A 19,636-nucleotide genomic window follows, 5' to 3' on the forward strand; every position below is an offset into this window, starting at 1 on the left:
AGAGGAGAGCGAGGATCTGACAGGTCCGTCTCTGCAAAGTGAGCGGAGCCAGACCTATCATCCTCCTGCTCAGCGGGGATCGGCAGATCGATCCCCGTTAAGCCAAACCAAGTCTGCCGGGCGGAAAGCCTGCGTTAAACAAACCCCTTAGAGAGAGACCACATGTCCAATGCTTTGGCAGAACACATAGTTACATTAAAGTGATATTAAACCCACATCAGTAAAATCAGTCTGTATATGCAGTAAAGCAGGCTTGTTATACTCACTGTGGAACCTAAGGGGTTAATCCTCATTATGTAAAAAGGCTGTTTGATCCTGTCTTCTCTAATCCTCCCCCCATCCATCTCCTGATAGTACAGAGCCTTTGGAGTCACACTGCAAATGCTCCGTTTGGTGTGTATTGCTAGAGAGTTTTTTTTTTTTTTGGGAAGGTGCAGGTGATCAGCCCAGGGCCAATTAGCAGTGTTCAGACAGAGGGTCAAGGGTCCTGCAGCATCAAAGTAGAATGAAAATTTCTCCTACAAGCTTTAACCAGTGCTCAGCCAGACACTGATAGAAGTCATAAGACTGTTATATACTGCTGAGAAAAAGTATTTAGCAGTTTATATTTACTAAAATAATTGTATTTCCATGTTCTGTGTACTGTGGGGGACCAGATATAGTGAATGCAGGCTCCTGGGTTTAGTAACCCTTTAACTATTCCGTTCAAATTGTTTTTGATTCAGAGTTCCAAACTATAAAGTTGGAAGTTCTCAAAAATGATGATTTTTGATTCCTCATAGTGACACAGCGCAATCAAAATTTGATTCTTGGCATGATATGTTATGTTTTTACCATATGATAGGATATGTTATGTTTTTACCATATGATAGGATATGTTATGTTTTTTTAGCCATATGTTATATGTTGTTAGGGCTCTCAATCCCTGTATAGGTCTATTAAATAGGGACCTCTGTCAGAAACCCCACAGTATGTCCCAGCTGCTCTGTAAGTGAAATCTTGGATTGCGTCTGAATAATTCAAATATAAATCTACAATATGCACATGGTTAGCTATAAACAGGTGAACGTTTTAGCCTCCCCATTTTCTGGAGATCCCTGTCTAGATCCACCTAATTGCAGTAACATGGTTCGCATTGCTGAATAGCCTTGCCTTTGCCAGCTGCTTTTTAGCCTGGCTTCTGAATTTAGGGAATCATTTCAGGAATTTAAAAGATTGAACTGACTCATCAGTTTCTGTAAGTGTGCCGAGATAATCCTCCCATATTTATATATACATACTCTCTAGAGTTGGCACAAGCCAACACAGTTGGTTTCTGATAAAAATGGAATGGAGGAGATACACTACAGTTTAATGAAATGTTGAATCTTTCCTTTTTTACATTTAACCACTTGCCGACCGGCGACCGCCCACAGTATATTTACTGCGGCAGTCAGCCTCTCCTGGGCAAACCTGACATAGTACTATGTCGCTCGCCCAGGAGCCTGTAGGGGGCCAGCGCGCGTCGTCGGAGGAGCGCTCCCACCCCCGCTCGTTCACGGCCATCCCCGCGCGAGTGACCGGCGGCTCTGATGTCCGTCGGTCACTCGCGATCTCCCGCTGGAGAGGGAGAAAGGCAGACGGCTGATGTAAACAAAGCCGCCTGTCATTCTCCCTGATGTAAAGGCAGAGATCATACGACCTTGCTATGTAGGATCGTATGTCTCTGTGGTTACATCAAAAGCCACGCCCCTTGACAGTTAGAATCACGCCCTTAGGGACACACTTAACCCCTTGATCACCAATAAAGTTAACCCCTTCCCTGCCAGTGTCATTTTTACAGTAATAGTGCATATTTTTAGCACTGATTACTGTAGTAATGTCACTGGTACCCCCAAAAGTGTAAAAAATGTCAGTCAGGAGTCCGATCTGTCCGCCGCAATGTCGCAGTCCTGCAAAAAAATCGCAGATCACCGCCATTACTAGTTAAAAAAAAAAACAATAAAAATGACATAAATCTTTCCCTTAGTAAACGCAATAACTTTTGCGCGAACCAATCGAAATACGCTTATTGCAATTTTTTTACCAAAAATATGTAGCAGAAAACAAATTGGCCTAAAATGTTAAAAAATTTTGATTTTTACATTTTTTGGGGGGGAATTTCATATTTTTTCAAAATTGACGCTCTTTTTTTGTTTATAGCACAAAAAATAAAAATCGCACAGGTGATCAAATACCACCAAAAGAAAGCTCTGTTTGTGGGGAAAAAAAGGACATCAAATTCATTTGGGTACAAACCACGCACGACCACGCAATTGTCCGTTAAAGTCAGGCAGTGCCGAATCGCAAAATAGGGCCTGATCTTTGAGCAGCCAAATCCTTCGGGGCTAAAGTGGTTAAACATTCTAGACATTTAAATGTATCAGTGCCAAGATTCATAATTAAATATTACCATGTATGTGTGGAACTATCTGCTTTTACTATTATGAACTAGTAGGGCGGATGAAGTGGGTCCACATCTTACAAATTGGTTTTGGGTGTCTTGACTGGCATGTATGCAGCCTATTGTCCTAGAAATTGTCTTTTATGAAGACAAAAATGGTATGTTTTATAATAGTGCAGTTGGCAATAGAATAGTTAAAAACTGGTATTTAGGGTACCATAAAATAAACAATCACACCTGAGGTCTCACAGCAACGGGACACTGTTGTATGACCCTTCTGTGAAACCGGGCATAGATATGCAGATTAGGCCACCCAACATCACATATTCAACTGTGGGTGGCCTAATCTGCAATAGACTTGCCAATCTACGAGGTTGACCATATCAGTTGTATGCAGACATTTGGCATCTTCGGCAAAAGTTTGGATTATGATGGGAACATAAAAGCAATCATAGACAAAAAAATTAAAATAAACCTGCACAGTGATGTTCACTCCCTATACTTTTCCAAGCAGATATTTGATATTTTTTTCTTATGTTTTACCTTAAAACAATTTCTGCAGCAAAGTCTGTAGATCATTCACATTCGTTTCTATCCCCAGGTAGCATAGAATCTATACACAATATATATACACAGTGCCTTGAAAAGGTATTCATACCCCTTGAAATTTTTCACATTTTGTCAGGGGGGCTGAATACAAATGCACTTTGAAAACCATTTATCATTTTCCTTCTACTTCACAATTAAGTGCCACTTTGTGTTGGTCAGTCACATAAAATCCCAATAAAATAAATGTATGTTTTTGGTTGTAACATGACAAAATGTGCAGAGAGAGAGATTTAGATTGTTGTACTGTATATATATATATATATATATATATATATATACAGTATATAGCATTTGATGATGTTTATAGGTTTACCTGCCATAAATAAATGTCAGATTTTTTTTTTTTGTCAGTGCACCTCAAAGCAGCATATTTTTTGGAAAACTGACAAAGCCAAAAGCAATGTATTTTCTCATTATTTTTTTCAGCATTTTTAATGCCTTGAACAATGCAACCCAACGCTTGTAGTAGGAATGAAGCATTATATGCTTGGAGATAGTGGAAGAGTTACAGATGTGCAAACATCCCAAGGAAGAGCAATCAATTTACTGTTTACTTTAGTAGAATATATTTTTCTGACTCTTTTATTTCCATTTATTTAGCAATGCAAAAATGAATACAGTGGCAATTATAAATTGTTTTGTTTGTTTATTTAATCAAATTCTACTTTTTTTTTTTTTTTTAGAACCTGCTTTCTACTTTGGTGATGTGGAGTTGTACGTGGATGAGAGTGCGGGATACATTGAAGTGCGGGTTTGGAGGACAGGTACGGACCTATCAAAAACCGCCACAGTCACCGTGCGCTCACAGAAGACAGAACCAGTGTCAGCAGTTGGTGAGCATCATAGAGTTATATTTCCTTGTTTATCTATCTATCTATCTATCTATCTATCTATCTATCTATCTATCTATCTATCTATCTATCTATCTATCTATCTATCTATCTATCTATCTATCTATCTATCTATCTATCTATCTATCTATCTTTTCAATATACGAAAAGTATCTACTAATTTGTGAAATGTCTTATGGATTTATAGAAAGCTTAACCTTCCTAGCGGTATTCCCGAGTGTGGCTCGGGGTTACATTTCAGAGCCAAAAGCGGTAACCCCGAGCCACACTCGGGGTACCGCCAGAAGCATCGCTGGATCCTGTAAAAGAGGTTACTTACCTTGTCACCGGGATCCAGCGATGTGTCTTGGCGGTGTCCCGCGACGTATCCTCCTCCCGATCGTCTCCGTGTCCCAGCTTCCGTCTCCTGCGACGTGACGTTCGCAGGGGGGTGGAACCAGCGGCAAATTCAAATGTAAAAACACACCAAACACACTGATACCATTCAAAATAAAATAAAAAATCACACTAGTTTGCCCCCCAGTGCCCTTTCCTGCAGTTTTACTGTACTTTTGTATGTGAATATATATACGTGTGTGTATATATACGTATATATATATATATATATATATATATATATATATATATATATATACGTATATATACGTATATATATATATCTACGTAATTCTTGTGAATGAGCAGCCCAAACCAACTGTATACATTTATAATATAATAATATAATATATATAATAAATGTATACAGGTGGTTTGGGCTGCTCATTCTTAAGAATTACATGCAAAATAATGGTACCGCTTTCAGCACCTAAAATCCAAAAGAATCATACCACCAGGGAGGTTAAACAAATATAGATTTATATATATATATTATTAATATATATATAGATTTAACTTCACTTTTTTTTTTCAATTTGATTTTGTTAGGAAGGAATTAAATTTCTGCTTTGTAAATACTATTTATTACAATTCATCCCTTTTCTTTATGCTTGCATAAGCTAATAGACCATCCATTGTATACAGAATAAAATGTTCACATTGTGTCTTTTTAATTTTTAGAGGTATTAACATATGTTTTCACCAGAGTTTGCTTCGCCACGGTAAATATAAATGTCAAAAGATGAAATTGCGTGTTAGTGCAATCAGGGGGCTTCAACTTCAAAAGAGCCTCTTCTGGTGATTTCCAAATGTCCTGACCAAGTATTGTGTATACAAGTTTGAACATTAGTATGGCTTTGTGAAGATTCCATTGTATGCAAAGCACGAAGCCACTTTGCTGTTGTTGTAACTGTACTGTAGCTTACAAGGGAATCTTTACAAGAAGAGAACAAAGGCAGCAATACATGACAATCAGTCAGATTTCATATTTCAAAGATTTAGTTACAGTAAAATGAAATCGAATTAGTAATTATGAGTTCCTGGTCTTCGCACATCATTACATGCCTTTATTTAAAAATGCACGACTCCAATATATCAGTCCCTCTTGATGGCCAAAACCCACTGAACCCTCTGAATAAGTAGTGGACCTTGGGGGAGAGAATTAGCTGTATAAAGGCATACCAATTATAGGACCTGACCTATGGCCCTCACACTGCTTTCCTACTATATTACATGCTTGGGAGGCTAAGGTGTGAGTCGAGAGACAGAGAGGGAGCGATGGGTGCACACTCCTCTACCCCCTCCCCCGCACACTTTTTTTTTCTCCCCCTCATTCCTCCATTCTTCTTTATACCTTCTGACTTTTTCTTAGTGATACAGGACTTAGCAAAGTTACCTAGGTACCTTTCCCTAACACTGTGCCCAACCGTTACACATTTCCTAATGATGGGGACATACTCAATCCTACTATAGCCAACCAAGGAGAATGTGCTGACAACACAAATACCCCGTCTCTCTAAGGCAACATACCGACCAAAATAACCACTTCGGGACCCCTGGGAGAGTCTTCTGTGCTCTCTCTTTGACTGTAGGAGACTGCATTCCTCTCTTGGTCTCTACCCTTTCATGTGTACCCGGGTGACCCCCTGATGTCCTGGTAAATTTTCTGTTTGTTAACCTATGTGTTTCTATATTTATTACTGCTGTTTTATTTGTTCCAATACTTATGCACTTCACTTTCTCAAAGGCTGGTCGGTCCTTCTGAACTTTTTTTACCACCTCTTTTTATATGTCTCACTGCTGATCTGTATTGCTGTGAAGTATCAATAAAGCCTTTATGAAATAAAAAAAAATGCAGCTGTCTATTTAAAGGCTAGGTTCACCTTTTGTAAAAAAGAATGTGCATTTATTTTTTCACACTGCAGCCTGTAAAACATTGAACCAGTGATCAGCAGTTTGCAGGTGCAATGCCAGGATCCTGCAGGCTTTCAGTCAGCTGTCTGCTCGTACCTCATACAGGCAAACAGTTACTAAACTGCAGGAAGAATCATTGAACTACGAGAGCATTCACCAGAGTCCTCGCAGTTCATTGAGAACTACAAGCCATCTGCCGCTATGGCGGACGATACTTGTGGGCATTTTTGAATGGTGACAGTGTCACAATGTGGGATCCCGGGGGGATCCCGGGGGGATCCCGGGGGGGGGGGGGGGGTAGCTGCGGTCAGGTACTTTAATAACATGTTGCACCCTGAATATAATGAGTGTAACATGTAATATGTTACTAAAAATAACATATCCTTTAAGTGGATTAACTATTTAATTAAGTGTTTTAGGCCTCATTTACACTAGTTTATAATGCATTAATATGTGTTTATAGAACATTTTTAAATGCATGTAATAATCTAATAGTATAATTCACACTATGCTCTTACCTGCATTTAAGCTTGCCATGGATGGATCGAATCTCGAACCATGCATGGGCAGGCTGAATGTACCCAAGTGGATCGATCTATCAACTTGGATATAACCAGCCTGCCAGATTTTACATGTGATTATATCAAAAATAATGCAAGAATCACTGTGTTCTCCCAACAGGGACGACTTCCCCCGCTGGGAGAATATAAGGGGATTCCCCTATGTCTGTATTAATGGGGAATCAAGCAAATTTCTTTCCGGCAACCTGTGGTTGGTCCGTCTAAAAAAAATAGAATTCTGTGGGTTCCGGGGCATATTCGATTCTTTGAAATTCTAAACACACGTAAACACAAAGCACATTTAAACACAGGAGAACTTGATTTGGGAAGCAGAAAGTTGGTTTATACTTCCCAGATAATTTCTCCTGTATTTTTTTTAACCAGAAGCAGGAGGTTAGTGTGAATATAGCCTTAGTGTCCTTCTCCACTACCAGCCATGGGTACTGTAGTGGTGCCATATTCTCTTTAGCTGGATTCACTGTATGTTATTTTATTCTACACTTCTGGAAGCAACAGTTAGAAATGCTTTACTCGGGAACTGAACATTGAATCCCTTGCAATGTTGCATACAAATTGACAAATGTGAAGGAGCTGAAGCAAACCAGGATCTGCATGAAAAATAAACTGATGCATGCTCAAAATAACAGAATAGAAAACCATTGCTATATGCTCCCTTCTTACTTATGTTACTGGGTATGAGAACATACCCATGAATCTGGAGATTCAGTCTTGCCTTCAGATTTCAGAATCAGTGGTAGATTCATTATCTGTTTTGGGTGTGCTTGGCTTTAAAGAAGCCCTGAACCTTGGAAGCTCTGCCCAGAAAAAGTAAACAGAGAACAAAGTTCCAGTCACCAGTAGAAGCTAGACCACCAGACGAAGCTAGACATTCTTTCACCTGGGGCAAAGACCCATTTCGGCGCCCCCCCCCCCCCCCCCAGAGAGAAGTTCTCCATTAACACACTCCCAGCCCCCTGCCCAGAAAGGAAAGTGTAATATATACATAAAAAAATACATAGATAAGCCATGGAATGGTAGGAATGGTAATAAGAATATATATATATATATGTCAATTGGTCATTTCAAAGTTTTGGTGATAGTGATTTCAAGGCTCACTTCTGTAGGGGATTAGGAGGGGCACCTCCAGGAAAGAAGAAGTGAGCCAAAAAGCGGGTCTTTGTCTGTCTTTCCTTCCCAGCTGCGCCCCTCCAAATACGCCTTGGGGTGAGGCTTGAAATCTCCACGTAAAGCACTGCTGCTTTCTTCTGGCATGGCGACTGGGGTTGCCACCTTTTCTTCAAGCCAATTTTATATATTTTTTTGTAGTATACACTATAGGATTATAAAAAGATCTGGGACAGCTTTGGGTGCCCCAAGGAGAGCAGCAATGTAGAGCGCATTGCGCGAAACAGTGAACAGTGGGTGTGGAAATTTGCATTAACAGTTGGAGGGGCTTAAAGGAGCATGGATATATAAACAAAAGCATTCTTGTATCCATAAAATATACTAAGACTTCTAAAAAAAATGTCATTATATAAATATGAGCTTGGCCTACCTTAAAAGTTGACAGTGTCAGTCAGTAGAGTAGTGGAAGGTATCTGGTCAGTGTCAGTAGGGCAGTGGACAGTGTGTGGCCAGTGTCAGTAGAGCAGTGGATGATGTGTGGACAATGTCAGTAGGGCAGAAGACACTGTCAGTAGAGGAGAGATTGGTGTCAGGAGGGCAGTGGACGGTGTTAGTAGGTTAAGGTCAGTGGGGCATTTGATGGTGTCAATAGTTTTTTATTTTTATTTATGTTTTTATTTTTGACAATGTATTTTTTTATTTATTTTTTTACAATTTTGATCTATTTTTTTTTTTTTACAATTTTGTAGGAGCCCGTTGTGGGGCTTTGATGAAATACCAGGGCTCTAAACAGACCCCTGATGTTTCTCTTGGAGACAGAGCAAAGGAACTGAGGACACAGATTATTCAATTCCTTTCCCTGCAGCCTAAGCTGCACACTGGACAATAAAGAAATAAAAAGTGCTTTGTGCTAAGCAGTTTATGTTCGTTCACAAATTGAACAATAGTAAACAAAGTTTAGTATGCTTCAATTATTCGTGAACAGAGTGAGTGATCAGTACCAATTGCTCACACTGTTCATTCAGAAAAGGAATGGGCCGGTAAATTACATATTTACCAGCCCCTTCCCCCGCTCTCCATCCTGACATATTTTAGCAGCAGGCAGGGAGATGAGAGGGGGGAGCTGGCAGCACATAGAGGAGGGGGGAGTAAAAGGACATGGGGAACCTAGGCAGCACAAAGAGAGGAGTAGAGGAGCGGTGAGGGCGGCATTTACTAGAACCGATCGGCATCTGCTGTATTTTCCGCCTGCAGTTGCTGAATCTGCCTTTGCGGCTGCAGGAGGAAACTACAGCCGATTGGCTCTAGCAAATGCTGCCCTTCCCTGTCTTTAAGGCAGCAAGGTAGTAGACAGAATCCCTGTAGCCCAGATCCTGACTCCCCTGAGATCTGCGGCAGGGCGGGCTCACAGTACAGCTGCTGGTGTGTGAGCTCAGCTCTCCTTAAATGCAGCTCAGTGGCTCACCCGGGTCAGTCCAGCCCAATCCAAGCAAATCCCAGCTAGTGTCAGCACTGCAGACATTGGAGCCCCTTAATTTGGCACGTGGGACATGTGCCCCCCCGCTAGTTTCGACCCTGCCTGTGGGCGACCTGCATCCAAACCATCCATGTAGATGGGCAGGGCTTTGCTTCCTCTTGTCTGAGCTGCTCCTCTGATAATGAGCGGTCACAGGCAGCAGTGCATTCGATTTTACTGCAGATATACAGCTTTGGAACTGTGTGCACAAGACTAGGCACCCTCACATACCAGGAAGTGCACTGATATTTTTCTGAAGAAATTCAATGCAAAGGTACATTTGTATAGTTACTGCTTAGGCGTAATTACAATTTCCAGATGTTCACTATGTTATAGAAAAACTTTAGTTTTTATTTCCTGTCCACTTTTGGTCAACATGTCATTTTTTCTGTTAATTTATATTTATTATTTTTAATCACTTTCACACAGTTGTCCAATCTACTCTGGTGACCTTTTTTTGTTGTTTTTCTTTTTAGCTGGCATTGACTATGTAGGTATCAGTCGGAATCTGGATTTTGCACCGGGTGTGAACATGCAGACATTCCGTGTGGTCATTCTGGATGACTTGGGACAACCAGTACTGGAGGGGATCGAGAAGTTTGAGCTTGTGCTGCGTATGCCAATGAATGCTGTCCTTGGAGAGCCCAGCAAAGCTACAGTGTTCATCAATGACACAGTCTCTGACTGTAAGTGATTCTGTTTATGTTATATGTATGTAAATTATCAATATTTTTTACCCAGGTAGAACTTTACACATTTTTAGCCTTGTATAATTATCTAAGCACAAGCTGTCTCTTAAAAACAAACTGAAAATCCTGAATTAGTTAAATATACATGAAGAAATTTGTTTGTTTTGCCAAAGCAACTACTTTAGCCCTAATCGTAGTACATTTTATGTGGCATCATAGATGAGGATAGCTCAGTAACATGGAATATATGCTATATGGCCAAAAGCTTGTTGACTGCCCTCCAATTGATTGAGTTTGCTGTCTCCAGTGTGGGCTGCTGTTAATGCTACAGCATACAAAGGAGTTTTAGACAGTTGTGTGCTGCCAACCTTGTGGCAAAAATTTGAGGAAGTCACTTTTTATGTTCCAGAATACCTTTGGCTCTATTCACAAAGTCAGGTCAGTAAGCACATGGTTCAGCAAGTTTGCTTGGGAACACTGATTTTGAGCAAAGACTTTTTTTCCAACATCAGTACCTGATCTTACAATTGTTGATTTGTTCGAATGGGTACAAATCCACACAAACACTCCAACATTTTGTGGAAGGCCTTCCTAGAATAGCCACAAATGGGTTTGGGGGGCTCCATATTAATGCTCATGGTTTGAAATGATATGTTCAAGAAGCTCATGTGATTATCAGGTTTCCACAAATATATGGCTATAGTATATGTACCATAATCAACAATATTACAGGCTTTTATATGAGATTTACATAAGGTAAACAATGTTTCTTCTTCAAAGTGCCAAAAGTGCAGTTCAAAGAACCAATGTACATGGGCAAGGAAAAGGATGGGAAGATCACAGCTCTGGTCTACAGAAGTGGGGATGTCAGTTATAAGTCTACAGTACGTTGTTACACCCGACAAGGATCTGCTCAAGTGATGATGGACTTTGAAGAGCGACCAAACACAGATAGCTCAATCATCACCTTCCTTCCAGGTATTGTGTATATTGGTAAACAGGGAGGATAAGGGGCTTTATTTAGATCTTTTAACATGAAAGCATACCTTTAAAGGAGGTAAAATGATTATTCTTTATCAACTATGATATACTGTATACAAATATTTGATTCCTTAATTTCTACATAGTGCCAAAGTCATAGATGTTATAAACTATGGGACTTATTTACCAAGGAGAATTAGGCTGTTCATTTTGTAACTAAATTTGCACTTTACAAGGGACTTTTTCCTAGAGTTTAGTGAATGTGGGGGATTTTCACTTTATACCATGTGCAAGCAAAATAAAAAAAAATGATTAGAGAAGTTAGAAGACCTTCATCTCATTACCTACCGCTCCAGGGAACATTCCCTTCTAAAGTGCAACTTCCCTTTTAAAGTGAACAGTGTATTTGCCTTTAAGTAAATCAAACCCTATAACACCTAGCATACATATAATAGTATAACCATAGTCTAAAGTCCAAAATAAGATAACATAGTAATGCCCCTTATATCTTAGGATCATTATCCACCTAATAGGAAGTATGCACCCACCCAAAAGTAATTTAGTTTAGTTTAGATGCTTCTGCTATATGTGTTTTTGTATGTCCTATAGTGCTTTCTATTTCTCTAAAAGGTTATGGGAATGCAGCTCAAACATTTCTCAAATGCAGATGCAAACAGTTTTTATCTAAAAAAAATAAATAAAAATTAAAGCATGCTGTGCTTGACTTGACACCCTTTAGGCCCAAATTAGATGATCGATTTATAAAATTGCCGTGGGAACATACAGCAGTTTTTTTTTTTACCTCTATTAACCTATTTTAAATCTGAAAATCCAGCCTATCGCCTATAGTTTCCATGAAATAATTACTTGATCTGTTTGGTTTGGTAATTGGTTATTTAACCCCTTACTGCCAACAATCTGTAGATTACAATTCCTCTATAATGGTCCCTACGATGGCTTATGCTAAGGGTATGTTAATTAGTGTCAACAACTGTGCATTACATTTTTGTGCATTTGTCAGTCTATAATGACATTCAAAGAAGAGGTTTAATTAAACATTGCAGCATATAAAAATCGTATATGTCCTTACATAGAGTTACGATCAAGTTATTGATTCATGCTGACTTTGCTATGGGCCACCTAGGCTTAAAAAACTTTTGGGTGAAAGCTAGGTCAGAGTGGTTGAAATTGCTTTTTGTATGACTAGCAAAAGGTATTTTATCTTTAGTATTATAAACAGATATTTAGTTAGAAAACACACACCATGCTACTTGTGCTAAAATTGTATACAATTTTACATGTCTATAGGAGAAACAGAACGGCCTTGCACTGTTGTGCTTGTGGACGATTCAATTCACGAGGAGGAGGAAGAGCTGCGACTAGTCCTTGGCACTCCAAAAAGTGATTCCCCCTTTGGAGCATCCATTGGTGAACTCAATGAAACTTTGATCAAGATTAAAGATGACGCAGACAGTAAGACCATAAGACACTCATAAAATGGTACTTCGAGAATGCAGATAATAGCTAGGTTAACTCATGAATGTTTTATTTTTCAGAGGCAATCATAAAGTTTGGAGACACCAAGTTTAGTGTGAGTGAGCCAAAGGAACCCGGACAAATCGTAGTTGTAAAAATTCCAGTTGTTCGTCTAGGAGACACTTCAAAGGTCTCCATTGTGCGTGTTCACACAAAGGATGGCTCTGCTACCTCTGGAGAAGATTACAACCCCGTGTCAGAAGGTACACTCCATTCTGTTTATAGACTGCTGATCAATTCCTCACCCACATAGCAACATGTTGGTATTTGTCCAGGATGAGCTTATTGATCTCATGATACAACAAGTGAATGCATGTGGTATGGTAACAATACACAGATAGTTCAGGAATGCAGAACAGAAACCTAAGGAACAATTCTGACCTGTTTGGTGACGTATTTCAAAGTTTTTTCTTTTAATTTAAAGCTGAATTCCAAGAAGATATTTAAAAAGACACTATTTAATCCAGTTATATGTTCACTAGACAATGATTACATTTATTATTGCACAGAAGTTGCCTTGGTATCTAAAAGTTAAACTCCAGCCTTACCTTCGGTCTTGCACAGTTGTGCAGGCTCCTTCCCTCCTTCCCTCAATTGAAATTGCTTACTCTGATTTCCGTGTACACTCACAGTGTGCAGTATAAGCTCCAGAAAGTCAGACAGAGCCTGGCTCATTTCCTGGCTGGAGGACTTCCAGCATCTTCTAGCTGGAGAAAGTTCCCAGGTCGAATGGTGTGTGGGCTGCCCCTTTTCATTTCAGTCCTGTCTTTGGAGACTCAGCATCACATGTGGGCATTAATTTGGGCAGTCTGCCTGCAAATGCAGTCTGTTTTTGATCATATTCACTAAAAAAGATACTTTGACATCAAGGCTAAGGGCTCTTGAGAGGAGTTACTGAGGCAAGGTACTGTAATGTTTTCCGGAAGCTTTATACAGCATCCTGCTGGCCCATCCCACTAGCCACGTTCTGCATGCACTGCATAGACAAGCTCTGAAACCCAGTAATAATATTGTGTCCCCAGTTAAGAGAAAATCTGGAAGTGGTTTGCCAACATCCCTGAGAACCATAACAAATAGAAAGAATGTTCCCCCTGGGGGTGGGACTTTAATGGCAATCACACTTCCACGAAAAGTAAAATTAAATGATTTATTGGGTAACAACAAAATAAAAATAGATCAGGAAAAGATATAATAATATACAATTTTACAATATGTACAAGGTTATAGTGTGTGGGTGTAAAACCATAATGGAATGAAAGTAATACATATACTGTGAGGTATATGCTGAATTGAGGAAATCCTCCAACTTGACGCATTTCAGGCGGATAAGCCTTTCTTCAGGGGTCTGGAAATGGAGAATATTGATTTCCTAAACAACGTAGTAAATGGTATTATGTTAGTTACATAGATTGTAATGTATGTAGATAATACTCCTTAGTAGGATATAACATAATAGTCAGTCAATACAAACATAAGTAATCATAAAGTGCATACCGATTGAATATTTGAGGTGCGACAAGAGAGTCTCAACAGATAAAATCAAGAAGAATATAGAAGGATCTGCTGTGAAGGATGTTGTCGGTGCACCAAGGGGTACTGCCAGATGGTATCCTCCTCTCAAGGGGCTTCAGCGAGGATGCCAGACAAGGAGGCCACAGTGGCGTCTCTGCTGGCATATGTAGGGGGATTAGAAGTATATGTATTAATATTAGCATGATATGCAGCCATTGTTCATAGTTAGAGTATATAGTAGAATGTGATGAGGTATACCTTGTGGGGTATGCCGGATGGTTACCGGGGAGTGTTAGGAAGAAGGCTCCAATTGCGAAGTGTGTGTTTCCAAAATGAGGGTAGTTATCTGGAACACAGTACATGTATTACTTTCATTCCATTATGGTTTTACACCCACACACTGTAACCTTGTACATATTGTAAAATTGTATATTATTAGATCTTTTCCTGATCTATTTTTTTTTTTTTGTTGTTGTTACCCAATAAATGATTTAATTTTACTTTTCGTGGAAGTGTGATTGCCGTTAAAGTCCCACCCCCAGGGGGAACATTCTTTCTATTTGAACCCAGTAATGATCAGAATGAACTGAGCTGGGCAATATATTACTTATCAATAATATTTATTGTTTCAGATACTTATATTGTGCCATCAGTTTACATAAGTATTATACATTCACATCAGTCCCTGCCCTCAAGGAGCTTACAATCTAAGGTCTCTAACTCACATTCATTATTACTTCTAAATTTAGTGTGTTTTAAATATTATTTTGTATTTTTTTATTAATTAGTTTAATGGCCTTTAACCCTTCAAAATATTGCAATAGCAATTACGTCATACTGATTGTTGATACTTTTTAATTTCTTTATATTTATAGCAACTAAGTAATATTGCTGATCCAGCAAAGTTTTAAGAGGGAATACATTTAAATAACTTAGCATCAATTAAAAAATGTAAATAATTCAATATCAAAGTGCTTTTGTAGTTTGTTTTAAAGCAGTTCCTAAAAACTAGGCGAAAGGAAAAAAAAATACTTTTGTATTTCTAAATATAACAAATGAATGGAATTTATTTTAAAACATTAAAGTGTCAGCATTTAGAAGAAAAACAGCAAGCTAGATTAAGCATTTTTCTTTTTGACCATGGTCGAAGACCTGACGTAAGTCAGAAATTAAATATCCTATTGTGTAGGAGCTTGTCCAAACAAAGCCTTCTGACCTTGTGAAGTCATTCTTGAAGACCCGATTTCTTTGTAGGAAATCCCAATATTTACACATAATCCTAGTGATAGAGGTTTAGGATCCTTATTGTGTTTAAACAACTCCCACTAAAAAGCTTGAAAGAATTTTACAAAACAACTAAACCACATTAAGGAATAGGTTTCTCTTTATTCATAATTATTATGAATCCTAATAGTTATTTGAAAATAATGTTAACTTATAAAAAATTACTCTTTTTTTATTATATCATGAATAGGTGCAATATTTATAAATGTTACATTAAAAGGAGCCCTCACACAAAATATACCTTATGGTGGGCATCCAACTTTTTTTTTTTTTTGATAGAATGGACAATAATTGCAATTATTGTCAGGCTTTTACTGCTTTCTGTGTCACTTTTGTGGACATTTGATCTGACTTCCTGTCCTGATAATGCTTTCAGCAAGACAGAAAGTAAGGGCAAAGCCCATCGTTAACCACTGTCTCTGTAATAGTATATCTCTCAATGGGATCACCTGTGGGTTTTATCTTCACTTTGGGGGAATTTCTCTGACTTTTTGTTGTGGGTATCACATTTGAGTGGAAGACAGTGCTGGACTGGTGCCACTGGAGTCTGCCTAGTGGCAGATTACTGTGTGGAGAGTATAGAAGGAATTGCTACTAGTGGGTTGTATTCCACTTGTAGGTGTTAGGTGATAGACTCCGTTGGGGTCTAGGGCTGCTATGGTTCTGATAACGACAATGGGGGGCATTACCACAGAGAACACTTGATTAGAGAGGAGCAACCAATGTCCAAAAAAAGTCTCATTTGATGATTTTCATAAAAAGTAAAATAATGTATAATCCGTGCTCGGTGTGAAAAGGGAAAAATAGCAGCCCCTTAGCAAACTGTGATACCAGTTAGTAAATTATAAAGGAAAAAAAGCAGCGCTCCAAATAGTGCAACAATATATAACATTCAGTTAAACATAAAAAGTGAAAAAGTATCTATGTGCTATATAAAACTCAATCTTAATAATGCATCACAAAAAATCAAAAACAGTCCATAAGTGCAAAACAATCCAATGAAGGAATGATCCGTGCAGAGTGAAAGTAAAGGGATCCGTCACCAGCAGGACGGGACCCTCACACCCAAGCTTCTTACCAGATGCCAAGGACCATAAATTATAATAGTCAAACAGGCAGCGGCAAGTTTATCCAGGAGGGTAGCCGTCTTATGAATCACAGATTGTATAGGGGAGACTCACAATAATACAAAAAGAAAACTCCCATAGTGAAGCCCATCATGATATAAAAAGCAGTATTTTTTTTTAAATATGGCTACAGTTACCTTCATACAAAACATAAAAGGCATTTATTTTGTGAAGAGCAGGCTGTCGGCTTCAAACACTACCGCTGGTAAGCGATCAGGCATGCGTGATGTCATCACTGATAGGCCACTCCTTGATGCATTTTGTCATTCGGAGGATGGGTCAATGGGTCAATTGTTTTGCAGTTTTGGACTGTTTTTGATTTTTTGTATTGCATTATTAAGATTAAGTTTTATTTTGGACTTGGACACGTTTTCACTTTGTATGGACAACTGAATGTTATATATTGTTGCACTTTTTGGAACGCTGCTGTTTTCCCTTGATAAATTTCATAGTTTATTGAAGATAATTGCCTCTCCCTTCTTCAGGGCTCTATTTCTTGGAGAATCAGAAGACTCTGAGGGTGTTAAGTACATTTAATCAGCGGCTCTGTAGTATGCCGATGTGGAGCAGAGACAGCAATTGTTGTTGGCTCTACTTATATGCTTTTATCTTCAATAAACTATAAAGATCATCAAGTGGGACATTTTTTTTGAACATCGGGCGCTGCTCTCTAAACACCCAAGTGTTGACCTTTTGGGAGAGGAGACCTGTTGACCATTAGGGAGAAAGTAGGAGGAAATGTACCTAATGGGCACCCAAGCAGCAACAACAACCTTATGGAGGATCTCAATGTTTCTTAATATTACCTAAAACAAAAAAGGTTTTGGTTGGAATTGTTAAATGATGTTACATGGGGTGGGGAGTAATGGGGCAGGAAATGTTAAAAATATGACCTCATTTGACCTCTATTCCCGTCTAACCAAAAAAAAAAAATTAACACTTTTAGGAGGAGGTCTTGTTACATTGATTTTTTTATTTTTTACTTTTTTAGAAATTGAATTTAAGGAGGGTGAAACCCAGCACATTGTGGAGATTGAAGTGCTATATGATGGTGTTAGAGAGATGAGGGAAGCCTTTACTGTACATTTGAAACCAGATGAAAACATGGTTGCGGAAATTCAGGTATTTGCTCCCTATTAATAGATGTCTTTTCTTTGCTGTTGCTCAGTCTGTGTTTATGTAAACAGTTAGTAATTAGAAACTACCACACATATCACATGTATTTTTAAATGTTTCATATTGAAAAATCATTAAAGAGGAACTTCAATCCCCCTCGGTTAATTTTATTAACAATGTCAAATCAAATTAAGTGGCACGCTAATAATGACAGCAGTGTTTAAACAAGTGACAGCCCAAACAGTGAAAATCTTCCCCATAAAGTGAGCAAAATATATTAGTTTGTGAACACAAAGTCCAAACAATTAATCCAAATTTATAATTAGCAGTCCAAAAGCAGCTACATAAATCGTTGTGTTCAGAAAAGGTTCCTCCAGGTATAGACAGAGAGTGCCCGAACACTCACCAGACACAAGCCAAAAGCCAGCCGTGAAATGCAAAAAGTGAAGCACCTCATGTGTTACCAAAAGATATCTTCAATTTGCTCTCCATCCTCCATTCTGTGCACTCACCAGATGATGGAATGAATAAGCTATGTATCGCTGTCCACCAGCGTCTAATCGTTGGTGAACAGCGATACAGAGCTTATTTATTCCATCATCTGGTGAGTGCACAGAATGGTGGAGAGAGAGCACATTGAAGATATCTTTTGGTAACACATGAGGTGCTTCACTTTTTGCATTTCACGGCTTGCTTGTGTCTGGTGAGTATTCTGGCACTCTGTGTCTATCACTTGAGGAATCTTTTCTAAACACAGCGATATATGGAGCTGCTTTTGGACTGCTAATTATACATTTGGATTCAATGTTTGGACTTCATGTTCACAAACTAATATATTTTGATCACCTTATGAGGAAGATTTTCACAGTCTGGATTATCACTTGTTTAAACACTGATGTCATTATTAGCGCTGCACTTAATTTTATTTTACGTTGTTTATTGCAGGTTGCATATTCACATCTACTTTTGTGTTAGCTGCTACACACATTATTCATACCTCCCAACTTTTTGAAATGGGAACGAGGGACACCTATTAGTAAAAGCATATAGGCATAGGACACACCCCCTGCCACGCATCCTTAAAGGAGAATTATACAAAAAAATGGTTAGGTAAATCCACATTTTTTTTTTTTTTTACCACTACTTTTCCTTTATATTGGCTTTTGACATTTACAAATGCAGCAATTTAGAAACTGGATGAAAGATTTAGCACTGAGAAACACTTTTTGGAAAGATAAAAAATGCATTTTACATACAACTATATAGACAAGACCAAAATGAGGGACAAATGAGGAGGAAAGAGGGACAATGTTCCAAATCAGGGACAGTCCCTCAAAATCAGGGACAGATGGGAGCTATGCATTATTTTTTACTAGCGCTCACTTTAACCACTTACTTTCTGCTAATTTTATTAACAACCTTCATGCCTGCTCTGCTGGTGTGAACTAAAATAACATTCTCACCCGCACAGCAAATCCAGCACTGTCCTGAACTCATCCACTGGACTAAAGCTGCCACACTGCCAGGTCTCCAAAACAACATACTCAAGGAGGCGCTGGGAACTTTTAGGCGTGCATGAGTAGTCAGATGAAGGAAAACTTTAAACAAGCTCAATAGCTCTGACCCAAGGGTCGTTCAAACCGTAGAAATAAATGGATAGGAGTGCCAGATTAAAATCGGATAAAATAGTCCAAGATGTTTTCAATTTTAAAAAGAGTATGCCATCTTAGTGACATCATTAGGAGTTAGGCTGTCTCTTCTGATTCTTAGCAGCTCGATGATACTGCACTGTGCATGGACAGTGGGTTAAAAACAGACCCAAAGCTGCCTGGGATCCATGGCATGTATCATCTCAAGAGGCTTTGGGTGGGGGACATCATTCTGGCCTGGGCGTGAGCCAGAAAGTTTAAAGTTCTGGTTGCACTGCTGAAAAAAGTATCCCCTACACCGCACAAAAAAAAAAAAAAAAAAATGAACAAATTGCTAAAGGGGTGGAGAACAAGCAATGATTAAGAGAAA

The 19,636-nt window shown here is 38.8% G+C and overlaps 1 protein-coding gene across 1 annotated transcript in view; it reads left to right on the forward strand.

Moving 5' to 3' along the window:
* FREM2 (FRAS1 related extracellular matrix 2) overlaps positions 1-19,636 on the forward strand; it is a gene marked incomplete at its 5' end in the record, with an annotated part of 315,063 nt that overhangs the window by 236,941 nt on the left and 58,486 nt on the right. Inside the window, 6 exons of the mRNA XM_082244593.1 lie at positions 3,715-3,864; positions 9,849-10,058; positions 10,842-11,039; positions 12,351-12,515; positions 12,599-12,781; positions 17,493-17,623. Of these exons, the coding sequence (XP_082100719.1) occupies positions 3,715-3,864; positions 9,849-10,058; positions 10,842-11,039; positions 12,351-12,515; positions 12,599-12,781; positions 17,493-17,623 (1,037 nt within the window). The remainder of the gene's footprint in view (positions 1-3,714; positions 3,865-9,848; positions 10,059-10,841; positions 11,040-12,350; positions 12,516-12,598; positions 12,782-17,492; positions 17,624-19,636) is intronic.

Source organism: Pelophylax lessonae (assembly GCF_965119305.1).
Source record: "Pelophylax lessonae genome assembly, chromosome: 2".
Classification (NCBI taxonomy): domain Eukaryota; kingdom Metazoa; phylum Chordata; class Amphibia; order Anura; family Ranidae; genus Pelophylax; species Pelophylax lessonae.